Source organism: Camelus bactrianus, chromosome 11 (genome assembly GCF_048773025.1).
Source record: "Camelus bactrianus isolate YW-2024 breed Bactrian camel chromosome 11, ASM4877302v1, whole genome shotgun sequence".
Lineage (NCBI taxonomy): Eukaryota > Metazoa > Chordata > Mammalia > Artiodactyla > Camelidae > Camelus > Camelus bactrianus.
Genome location: NC_133549.1, coordinates 44,966,351 through 44,978,551, shown reverse-complemented (window position 1 = coordinate 44,978,551; position 12,201 = coordinate 44,966,351). Strand labels below are relative to the sequence as shown.

The 12,201-nt window shown below is 40.6% G+C and overlaps 1 protein-coding gene across 1 annotated transcript in view; it reads left to right on the top strand.

Moving 5' to 3' along the window:
* The window catches only part of CC2D2B (coiled-coil and C2 domain containing 2B), a 79,518-nt gene extending 72,220 nt beyond the window's left edge, over positions 1-7,298 (top strand). The window contains exons 32-35 of the mRNA XM_074373114.1: positions 184-242; positions 1,839-2,016; positions 3,946-4,589; positions 5,287-7,298. Coding sequence (XP_074229215.1) covers positions 184-242; positions 1,839-2,016; positions 3,946-4,134 — 426 coding nt within the window. The 3' untranslated portion in view covers positions 4,135-4,589; positions 5,287-7,298. The remainder of the gene's footprint in view (positions 1-183; positions 243-1,838; positions 2,017-3,945; positions 4,590-5,286) is intronic.
* The last annotated feature ends 4,903 nt before the right edge of the window (positions 7,299-12,201 follow it).

Here is a 12,201-nt window from a genome sequence, read left to right as displayed (position 1 = left end):
TGGTGAGATAGTCGAAGGAAACACTGTGATCTGTGTTACCTTTGTGCCTCTACTATGGAGTGTTTTTGCCTCATGAGACTGGTTTGGGGTCCCCCTCGTTGTGATTAACACTCTACGGGGTGACTGTGATGTAGAGATGTTCTCCCTAGAATCTTGTCTAACTTCTAGTTGTCTGTTTTTCAGCCTGAAGAAATAATTTATTCTGATACTAACAGAAGCATGGTAGAAGACCTAAAGAACAGGTATGGTCTTTATTGATAGGGTTATCACGTTTTCTCCCTAAGCTCTCACTCAGCCGTCTTTCAGACCTCTTGCCCATTCTCTCAAAGCACCTGCTAGATTCAGCAACAGAAGCATGAAATGGAGGTTATAACAGTTACTTCCACTGAGTCATCTGTCTCTTGGTACATTCATCCAAATCAGCCCCTCTGCCATCCAGGACAGTCCTTGAAAAGAAAGGCCCAGTTGAATGTCATTGCCTCTGGAAAACATTGTGGGCCACTAATGGGAAGTTCTCAACACAGACACCTGTTGAGCTTATAGTTATAATGATGCAGTAGCTAACACTTCTTGAAAGGACATGAAGGCAAATGGCGCACAACTTGGGGTGTGGTAAGAACATCCAAGCTGTGTGGTAAAAATATCAGTACTGTCCTTCCTAGGCACCACCTGCCCCCCAGAACACACACACGTGCGCACAAACCCTGAGGGGCTGTTCAGTCAAGCCTAGAGGGTCACAACCTTTGCGGCAGACCTCACTCCTACTCCAGATGTGTCAGAAGCGTCTAGATCTGAGGGCCTCCTGTGACTCATGCTGACACAGCAGGCTGTCCTGTAAGCCACTACCAACTCATCAAAAGAGAATCTAACAGTAATCATTTTGCCACTCCCTTCTCTCACTAGCATACAATCCCCACCTCTATTTCCCCTCCTTCTTCCCCAGTTCTGAACAAAAGGGAAGAAATGCACTAGGGAAATGGTTCCCAGCTTCTGGTTTTCATCAGAATGGCTTCTAGAACTATCTAAAAATCACTATCACGAGGTGGAAGATTTTGGTAAAGTCACAGGTGATTCTGGCATATAGCCATGGCTGAGACACTCTGCAAACTCACCTAACTACTCAATAGGCCTAGCCGAAGGGAGAGTGCCAGCAGCTGCTTCTGTAGCACACACTGATTCTGCACAGAGGAGAGGTTGCCCTGAGGGGCACCATTAACCCGCGGTGCTCCACTTTCTCCCCTTCCTGGAACAGTTCCTCGCCAGGCACTGTTTAGAGGCGGGGTATACAGGCAAAGATCCCTCCCTTGAGGAACACTCATTCTAGATGTTTCTGAGCATCATACTGATCAGTCCAGTGCCTCATTTCCTCCCAACTCTCCTTGCTGAATTAATTGATCTAATAAACCCATTCCTGCTAACTTTAGCCCAGACCAGATATGTGAACTTTTATAAAAGCATTTCTTGGAAACACAAGGTCTTATGTCAAAGGAAGGTCTTAGAGAACAGGAATGTCAACCCAGTAATCAGACAATAGGTATTGTCAAATCACTCCCAGTAGACAACTGACTACACACAGGAAGCTGGAAAAAAGATGTGCCTCTGAGAGCTAATTGCTGGCTACCCTAGGAAGCTTCCTGCTTTCTTAAGCCAAGCAAGAGTCTCCTTTCTTCCAGACCTGACTGATGTGAATGATGGCAGGTATCCCAGCCACAGAGGGTTGATTTTCTCCTACATCAAAAAGTGTCATTCTCATACTTGAGTAAAAGTGACAAAACTTCTTCCCCTTTGTTAAATGAGTTGTAATTTATCATGAAATAATCTTTGCATTGTTACCTTAGAATTGAACGGACTCTGAAATGTAAAATAATGGAATGGCGACCTAAACAGCCAACACGTTGGAATAGACAGTGTACTTTCATTTTACGACAAATCCTTCCTAAGCTAGAACTTGGCACTGGAAGCTTAGTTTCATCTGAAGAGGAGAGTGAATTTGGAAGACTACTAAAATTTTATTGGGTTTGTATATGACTTAATGCATTAGTGATGCTTGTTTCATCTATGTTGTTAATTGCCAGATGGTAGTATTTTAAATATTCCTGAAATGCCTTTTATCTTGATCGTAGATGATACATGCTATGACATTAAAATGCATTTACTTATAGACTGAGAAATTTCAAATGTAGTGAACAACTATTACCATGACCATATTGCATGACGTTTTCTTGGAATCACTTGTATGTTTTATGATGTAAAAAACCACAAACTTTGGAAAGAGATGCCGAAAAGGAAACCACCTGCAACTAAGAAACTAAAAAGTGATCTCTAGATGGTAATAATAGAATGGATTACCTGTCCTTGGTTCTGGGCAAGAGGACTGTATGCAAGCTTTAATATTTTCTGTATGCAAGTTACTCTCAAATTTATACATCCAGCCTGAACTTCTCTCCTGACCTCCTCCCTTATATGTTCACCAACACATTTGACATCATCCTGGATCATAAAAAGGCATCTCAAACTCTGCAAGTCCCTAATCAAACATGGTGGGCATTTGGTGGGTTGTTAGAGTTCTTCTTTTCTTCCCCTACTGTATCCTCAGTTCTGGGAGTCCTCTCATCAGCGCTTCCCAGTGAATTGGTCCAGTGGGCTTTTGGAAGCCCCAGCCTCCCAAGAGTAAGATTCCTTCCCCCTACCATCCCATAAACTAGAGGATGCCTCCTAGGGAAATCCTGTGGGAGAAGAAAGGGAGGAATCTGTTGGTAGTTGATACTTCGGCTGCCAGGGAGGGATATGCAGATACTATTTATTATGAGCAGGGAGGAAGTTGTTTTGTTTTGCTTTCTTTTTAATAGAATTAGAGGGTAAGAAGATAAGAAAGCATAGTTAAATATAAGCCGAGTTTTAAAATTTGGAGTTCCTTTTAAAAATTACTTGCTGTTTACACACAACCATGAATCTGGACTGAATCCCGCAACTTGGGTTCAGATGCTGGCTCAGCCACTCAGTAGCTTTGACCGAGTTACCTGCTTTCTCTATACTTTCACCCCATTTGCACAAGATAAACAGAAATAAAAATAGTTACCTGTTTTGTGGTTGTAGTGAGGATTAAGTGAGCTAATGCTTACACCATAGCACCCAGCACCAAACAAGTGTTTAGTAAATGTTAACTATTATTTGTGTTCTATGTGGCAGACATTGTGCTAGACACTGGGGTTATAACAGTAAACAAGACAGATACAACCTTGAGCATTCACAGAGACGATGGGCTAATTACAGAGACAGACCAGAAAACATGTAATTGCAATATATTTCATTAAGTAAGCTAGAGAAGGACAGCGTACCATGCGACGCGTGGGAAGATCAGGAAAAGCCTCTTGAAGTCAACAACCTAAGGCTTGAAAGAGGATTATGATTGTCATTTGTATATTTTTTCAATAGAAAATTTTACATGGGGCGGTCTTCCATATCCTTTAATTTTGTCACATAGTTGTCACTTAATAAACTGAACCAATGTTAAATAAATTCTTCCAAAATGCCCACTTAAATCCCTCATTTATAGGACCAGGAACTTTCCTTGTTGGCAGTTTGCTATTCCAGGAAGAGTGCAAGGATGTGGAATGTTAAGTGCTCAGGCTCTGGTGTCAGACAGACCTGGCTCTGCTCTGCTCCTCTCTCTGTAAAGTGGGGATTATAACAAAACCGACCTCCTAGGGTTGTTTGAAGTGTAAACGTATATATGAAGCATTTCGCACTGTTCCTGTACTGTAGAACATAGTGAACACCCACGAAATGATAACAATTATCATTATTTTATGGCTACTATTTCTTTGAGGCTTCTGTAATCTCTTTGCATACGTGAGTAATGTATGTAATTCATGGGGAACTGTACTTCCCTATCACCTACATGACTGTAACGTGGGTTCACGTGTTATTCTGTCTTTGGTCCAGGTGGTGGGATTTCCTCTCCAGATGCCATACACTGATGTACAGTCAGTTATTGATGCTGTGTATCAAACTGGAATTCACTCCTCCGAATTTCCGCAGACAGAATTTGCTCTAGCTGTGTACATTCACCCATACCCAAACAACATCCTATCTGTGTGGGTTTATTTGGCTTCATTAGCTCGACATGATTGAAAAGGAAGAAGGGGAAAGGAAGAGCTTGTGCATGGGCCCCAACCGGAAGCCAAAACTTTTCTGTTACTTGGGATTTTTCTGTTTATCCTCAAGTCCAGACAAGTGTGAGCTCAATTTTTGGTTCACTTATAGAGTTGAACACAATGGAGACTCACTCCCTGAGTCTTTGAGGACAAGTATAAATGACCTCCTCACCTGAGACTGCTTCAAGGAGGACCTTTCAGGAAGTCTGGCGCCTTGGGTCACTGTCTATAGTAGGTCTTATTCTGGGAAAGAGGCAATCCTGGCCTCTTTTGCTAAAGCCAGTGTTAATTGTGGGCCCACACCACCTCCATCAAAATCACCTGGAAAGCCTTACTGAAAATGCAGATTCCACATCCCAGCCAGGACCTACTGAATCAGGACCTCTGGCAGTGCAACTCCAGAACCCACATTATTTTCAACAAGCTCCCCAGGTAATTCTCTTGGCCTATTAAGAGTAAGAACCCTGCTTTATAGAATGTTGTCATTACTAGAGTGAAGCTTGTACATTTAATGCTGGTTCTGATGCAGTTCCAGGTTGAAGTCATTCAGATAGAAACCTAAGGTCATTGCCTCTCATAAGACAAAAAGAATATTTCACTGATTAAGAATAAGAGGAAAATCTGCCATGTTGGGGTGAGGAGTGGGGTCAGCTTCTGGGGGCTTCTCAAAACTTTTCTCTTGAGATGCTACTGACCTGAAGTCCTTTCAGCTCCAAATATTTGGAAGGGACTCCCAGGAAACTCTACCTGAATGCTTTCCTGATTCTGTGAGAAAGGGAGAAAATGGTCTTACCAGATTTCAGAGCCCCTCTTTATCTTAGCGAGCAGCCCCTGTTGTGTCACTGGCACTTTTCTGCTGCTTTTCTTTCCCAATGGTGGCCCCGGGGAGACCCACCGAGGTCCTAGGAGCCCCTCAAGAAACAGTAACAGGGATCTAAGTAGGAAACACTGTACTATTTTCTTGTATTCGATTACTCTGTGCTTCATTGAGGAAGGCATTTATACAGTTTACTTAAATGTTACATGACAACTTTTTTTAAAAATCAAAAGATACAGATTTCTAAAGGTTGATGAGAGCAGTTTTATATGAGGTAAAAGTAAGAAACAAAATGCATTTCTCTCATTGCAGGAACACGGGGGCTTCTTGAGTCACTCCCACAAACAGAGAACAGAGACCCCAAATTCATCCTTAGGGAACCCTCAATCTGCATCACCTCGCTCAGTACACCAGCACAGGCTGGTCCCAGAGAAGACCTCATTTATTTGGAGTGATGTTAGTCTTGGACCAAACTCGAGATTACTAGAAGAGTAAAAAGAGCTACAATATGGGTGAAGAGAATGCTTTTTGTCCAAGGTTAAAAACTAATTGTGTGTGTCTTCTGGCATGCAACAAAAAACTGATCAGAATTTTTGTTTTTATTTAGATGTTTGTGTTTAAATACTATATGAAATGTTATTAACAAGTCTCCCACATTGACTGGAGTAGCACAAAATGACATCTATAGAAAGGCAAGTTTGCCAAAGAAGTGCTGAATTCACACAGTTCATTTCTGTGGCACATAGAGTGTTTACATAGCTATTTTGTTAGCCGTTAATGGTTTTAGAATTGATAGGCCACTTAAGATTAAGGTGGAACGTGTTCATAGGCAAGTGTGTATTATATGCATTTTATATGCACATGTGTTTCAAAACTAAGTATTTTTCGTTAAAATTGTGTAATTGTAATGAACCATTTTTATTTGACTATTTAAAAAATACATGATATTAAATGTAATATATAATTTTAAAATTCTTTAAATCATCCCAGAAATAATTACAGAGCACCCATTATGTACCAGACACTTCAGTATGTGCTGGAGGACAGCAGTGAAAAGACAAAGGTCCTCCCCTTGTAAAGCTTTCATCCTTACAGGGGAAACAGATCATAAGCACATAAATAGTAAGTAAGATTATTTTGGGGTGTGATGAGTGCTATATAGGAAAGAAATAGGTTGGTGTGATGGAGAAAGACTTAGTGGGGCTGGAGGGTATAAGCAGAGTAGTCAGGGAAGGGCTCTCTACAGAGAATGTTTGAGCTGAGATTTAAAAGATGATTTGTCAGAGGGGGAGGGTATAGCTCAAGTGGTAGAGCACAAGCTTAACATGCACAAGGTCCTGAGTTCAATCCCCAGTACCTCCTCTAAAAATAAATAATAAAACCTAATTACCTCCCCCTGCCAAAAAATAATAAAACAATACAATAATAAATAAAATTTAGAATTGCATTCAGTTACATGTAACAGAAACCTAATCACAGTAGATAACCAAATAGGGATTACATAACTGTCAAGTCCAGAGGAGGCAGTCCAACCCTGGTACAGTCTGCGATGTTGTAAGTGTACTAGTCTTCATCCATCTTCTTCACCATCTCTAAGGAGACTTCTGTCCTCTTGCTCAGCGGTTCTCAAACGCATACATAAGAATCACCTGAAGAGTGTGTTGAAACACAGATTGCTGGGCCCTACCCTCAGTTTCTGATTCAGTGGGATCTGGGGTGGGGCCTGATAATTTGTAGTTATAACAAGTTCCCAGGTGCTACTGAAACTGCTCATCTGGGAACCACAGAGGCTCTAGCCTCACAGCCATTTTTGTGGCAAGAAAATGCAGAAAGGGAAGGAGGAGGTAGAGGATGCAGCTGATTTAGCTCTTTTAAAAAGCTTCCCATGAGGCTGTGCCCAGTAACTTCTACTTACATTCCATTGGCCAGAATTGTATCACTCCTGGCCACAAGAGAGGCTCGATGTCAAGTATTTTAAGTGGACATACTGCTGTCCCAATAAAATCAGTGTTCTGTTGATGATGAATTAGGGGAGGATGGCTACTGGGTAGGTATCTGTGGCTTCTACAGTTGAGAGGAAGCCAGTCATGCAAAAATCTGTGGCAAAAGCATCTCAGGCAAAGGAGACTGCAATTACAAAGGCCTCTAGTCCAGAAAGAGTCTTAGATGGGGAGGCGGGTGGGAAAAGAAGCAGCACACAGGTTGGAGAGATTAGGACCATATAGGTCATGGTAAAGAGTTCATATTTTATTTAAAGTATTAGCAAATAAATCTAAATCCTTGAAATGTTTAAATTAACTGAATAAAGTTGTATTTTTCCTTTTTTATGTTTAGGAATACTTTAAAATTATTTTTAGAGACACTTATTGTTTGTGCATAAAAATGATCATATTTTTAAATGCAAATTTTCTTTTTCTTTTCCTTTTTTGCTTAGATCCCTGTCCCACTATTCTCCCCTCTTCCACCCACATTATTCACTCCACTCACCCCCTTACCAACCATGGATCCTTCCACTTGCCAGCATTCTCATGGACACATACATATATGCATATGTTCCTGTTTGTTTTATAAAAATGGGACCACATTAGGTATGCTTTTCTGTATGTTGTTTTTCTCCTTCAAAAATTGTGAAAATACTCCAAGTGAATGAATTCATTCTTCTGAAAGGATCCATATTATTCTAAAGTGTGGATAGGACCACTACATGCAATTAAGCAGCCACACAACTCATAATTTATGTGAAAGGACCCCTGGAGTTGTATAATACATGAGAGTCCTGGCTGTGGATATTATTTGTTATAGTTTATATTAAACTGTTCCTCTACTGATGAGAATATCTTTTGATCCAGATGGTCAACGTGGTGTTTAACTTGTATGGATCCTTGCTGTTTTTCTGCATACTTGTTCTGTCAATTACTGAGAGAGGAGTACTGAAGCTGCCAACTGTAATTATGAGTTTGTCTGTTTTTTCTTTCAGTTCTTTCAGTTTCTGCTCCATGTATTTTGAAACTCTGTTGTTAGATGCACACAGATTTAGGATTTATGTCTTCCTGGTGAATTAACCCTTTTTTCATTGTGCAATGTTCCTTTTCATTCTTAGCGGTTTTCTTTGCTCTGAAGTCTGTTTTGTCTGATGTTTATATAGCCACTTCAGCTTTCTTTGGATTAGTGTTTACCTGGTATATATATTTCCATCTTGTTATTTTTGATGTTATATTTGTATTCGAAGTGAGTTTTTTGTGGATAGCATATAGTTATGTTTTCCTTTTTTAATACCTTCTGACAATTTTCTTTTTTTTAATTTAGACCATTTACACTTAAATGTAATTATTTATGTTTGGACTTAGGTCTACCATTTTATTATTTATATTTCACTTATTCCCTCTGGTTTTTTTCCACTATTTTCTCTTTCCTACATTATTAGGACAAGGTTTGATGTTGTCTTAGAGGTCCCTTAAAGTGCTCTCATTTTTTAAAATTTGTTTTTCTTTTTGCTGTTCTGATTGGGTGATTTCCATTACTTTATCTTTCAGATCACTTGTGTATTCTTCTGTTTCACCTAGTCTCCAAATTCTTTCTAGTGTGCTTTTTCATTTCAGTTATTGTAGTCTTCAGTTCTGATTGGTTCTTTTTTAAATTTCTAGTTCCTTGTTAAAATTCTCACCATGTCCATCTGTTCTTTTCGCTAGTTCAGTTAGCATTTTTATTACTAATGCTTTGAACTCTTTATCTGGTAAATTATTTATCTCTGTTTCATTAGTTGTCTTTCAGGTTTTTTCTTATTCTTTTGTTTGGAACAAGTTCCTCTGTCTTCTCATTTTGCTTAACTTTCTCTGTGTCTATGAAATTAGGTGAAATAGTTACCTATTATAGTCTTGAAATGGTAACCTTGTGTGGGAGCGTCCCTCTGCAGTGTACCTATGCCCAGTGGATTTGGTGGGAGAGATGGATCTGAAGCAAGCATGGGTCATATCTTTCCTCAGAGTGTGCTGGCAGCTATCATTTGGTGGGAGGTGGGATGGAGATGGAGGGGCTAGAGCTAGAGCCATGTGTGAGCCAGGGCTTCTCCTATCCTCAGTAGCTGTCAAAGCCCTATGGAGCAATAACACGTCCCAACGTGGTGAAGCAGAAGCCTTGAAGGTTGGGTCAGAGCTGGCTGTGTTCCCTCTAAGTGTACACTCTCCCAACTCCCAGCACCAGCCTCTTCACCCTAGAGGGGAGCAGCACTGGAGGAGGGGGGCTAGAGCAGGCACCCAGTGCAGGCTTGGACATGTGCTGGGGTCAGTCCCAGCATGCCCGTCAGAGCTCAAGACAGCTCCTAATCTGCCACTTCTGCAAGCACCATTAATGGCCACACTTGCCCCATTCAGATGCAGTGCCAGGTCCGAGCTGGCTCTGTCCCCATAACATCCCACTCTCCTTGGCAGAGCAGCCTTTGCCCTAGTGGGGAGCTGCACTTGGGGTAGAGGTGCCGGAACAGGTTCTTGGCATGGGCTGGGGCCCATGCTAAGGTGGCCATGGGAAACTGGCCAGAGTCCTGGGCAGTTACAATCTGTTTCTCTGCCTTTTCCAGGACTAAGCAAGCTGTGTGTACTTTTCACGAGCAGAGTCTAGGTTTCTTACAGCACTCCTGTTAGTCCCACTGGTTTTCAAACCAGCTAAGGAGACTCACTTTCCTGGTATAAGAACCCAGGACCGGGGGACCAATATGTGGTTCAGACCATTCAGTCCCCAGGCAGGATCTCTGAGCCCATCTAATCTCCCTCCTCTTCTGTGTCCCCTCCTAGGAGCATAGCTCCTGAACTGATTGCTTCTCCTCCTACTTGACTCCATATGAATCTTTCTTTACAGCCTTTGCTGTAGAAGAGACTTTCTTCCAGTCTCCAGTTGGTTTTCAGTGAGAATTGCTCCACATGTAGATGTATTTTTGATGTGTACGTTGGGGGAGGTGAGCTCACTGTCCTTCTACTCCACTATCTTAATCTCAGGCCACCTTGATATGCTTTAAATTTAAAACCTTTAAAACTGGATAATGATCAGAGCTTTATGGGGAGTGTTGGGCCTCTTTCCCTACAGAATTCTTTGCAGAATGTGTATGGCAAGAGCAAAGAACCTAAAATGTTAAAGTCAGAAGCAATCTCAGTCATCACCCAGCTCACTTTATAGATGAGGAGGGAAATGACCTGCCTTAAGGCCACTCCACTAAGAAGCAATAAATCAAGAACCAAGAACCAGAGCCTAGGGCTTCTGGCTTCCTTCCAGTCCTTTGCATCTACTGGAATATGATGTAGCCTTTGAAAGGAATTCTAGATGTTCTGTTGTGGAATGTTCACCAGAATATATCCTATGACAAAAGCTAGGTACACAACACTGAGTGTAATGTGTTACCATTTGTGATGAAATGGGGGCAAGAAGATTAAGTACATGCATTGTTATAAATATCCGGATATCCCTAGAAGGGTACAAAAGGAAACAGTGATAATGTTGCCTCTAGAGAAAACTGAAATCAAGAGAGGAAGGGAGATTTGCTAATCATTGTATACAGTTTTCTACTATTTGAATGTTTTACTTTTTGTTGGCATTCATTAAAATAATGGATGAATTGTTTAAGTAAACAATTTAAAGTCAATGGTTTTTTACTGCCTAAAGTTCAGTCAGTTACAAAAATTCTGCGGGGACTCTGGTCCCACTCTCATCTCTTGCCAAACCCGTCTTCTGCCTTATGCTGCAGGCACACTGAGGTTTTTGCAGTTTCCTTACTCTGCTCATTAAGTAGAAGTTCTGCCTTTTTTACTTCCATCCTCTCATACCTTTGCTGATCACTGCTTCCAAGACTTACAATATCTTTCCTATCTCCTCTTCATTCCAGGCATACACTGTCCTCCATGTTCATTCCAAACATGCCTTCTCCTTAGGGCCTTTCTGTAACACAGATATCTGCATGCTCCCTAACCTCCTTCAGGACTTTGCATACCTCACCTTATAAAACTATGTCCACTGACTGTCACTTTCTATTCTCTTTTTATGTTTATTTTTCTTCACAGCATTTGTTGCCATGTGACTTTGTTGTTCTTGTTGCTGTTCATTTATTGTATTTATCTCCCCATTAGGATATAAACTCTATAGAGAGCAGACTTTATTTCATTTAGGAAGTAAATATCTAATTGTGTCTAGTTTGCCCTAATTAATTAGGTAATTAATGAAGAAATGTAATAAACCTGAATTTTGCATTATAGGGATTTTATAATCTAAGACATATCGGGCAAATTATATATATATATATTCTCTCTCTCTCTCTCTCACACACACACACATGAATGAACACTAAAATCCTTTCATCATGTTATGAGGCAAATCCAGAAAATAGTGAGAATGATTTCTGAACAATTATCTCCCAGTGAATAACATCTTCAAAGTAGAATCCATTAGAGACACCTACTTGTTAAAGTGATGATTACAGTCTGTGACCCATTTTTCTGAAAGGGTTCTTAAATAGGCCCTGGACATTTAAGTTATTGGGAAGCCAAATTATTGTCATAAAGTTGCTTAGTGCACATGAATTGGAACCTGAGGAGATAGGTACTATTTAAATTCCCTTATAAATGGCATGGGGCTTTTAGCTCACCTCCCTAAGGAACTAATATAGGCTAAGGCAGCCTCTCCTGGGACAATGTTGGGCTAAACTGGGCCCTGCCAACTTCTGCTGCTGAGTTTTCCTTGCCTTGACATTGGTTCCTGCAGCTTTGCTCTCCTGAGCATAAGCATTGTGTCACAGGGTTCACATACATATTTGTAGCTGTGGATCATGTATGAAGATGTCATTGCAATAAGTAAAACTCAGATTCATTGCAACATATTCATCACTTAATAGTAGATCTTTATCATGCATCTTCTGGGACAGAGGATTCTGAGTGAAAAGGTTTGGGTTCCATGATTTATTTTTTTTTTAATACTTAAAGGGGTTGATTTACATTCTCAGACATGAGGATCACTGAACGGGACTGATCATCTACTTTTGTGATAGTCTACAAAACAGGTTAAAGTACAATTGATCGCATTTCTTTCTGCTAATCACATTTCAGGTCTTCCATCACCTTAATTGACTTCGGAGTGTTTTCAGTTTTGTAGTTTCGTGATTTATGACCACAGATAGTAAAATACATCCACTACAGATTTGACGAGCTAGGTTACTAAAGGTAATCTTAACTCCCTTCACTCAAAGCTTCT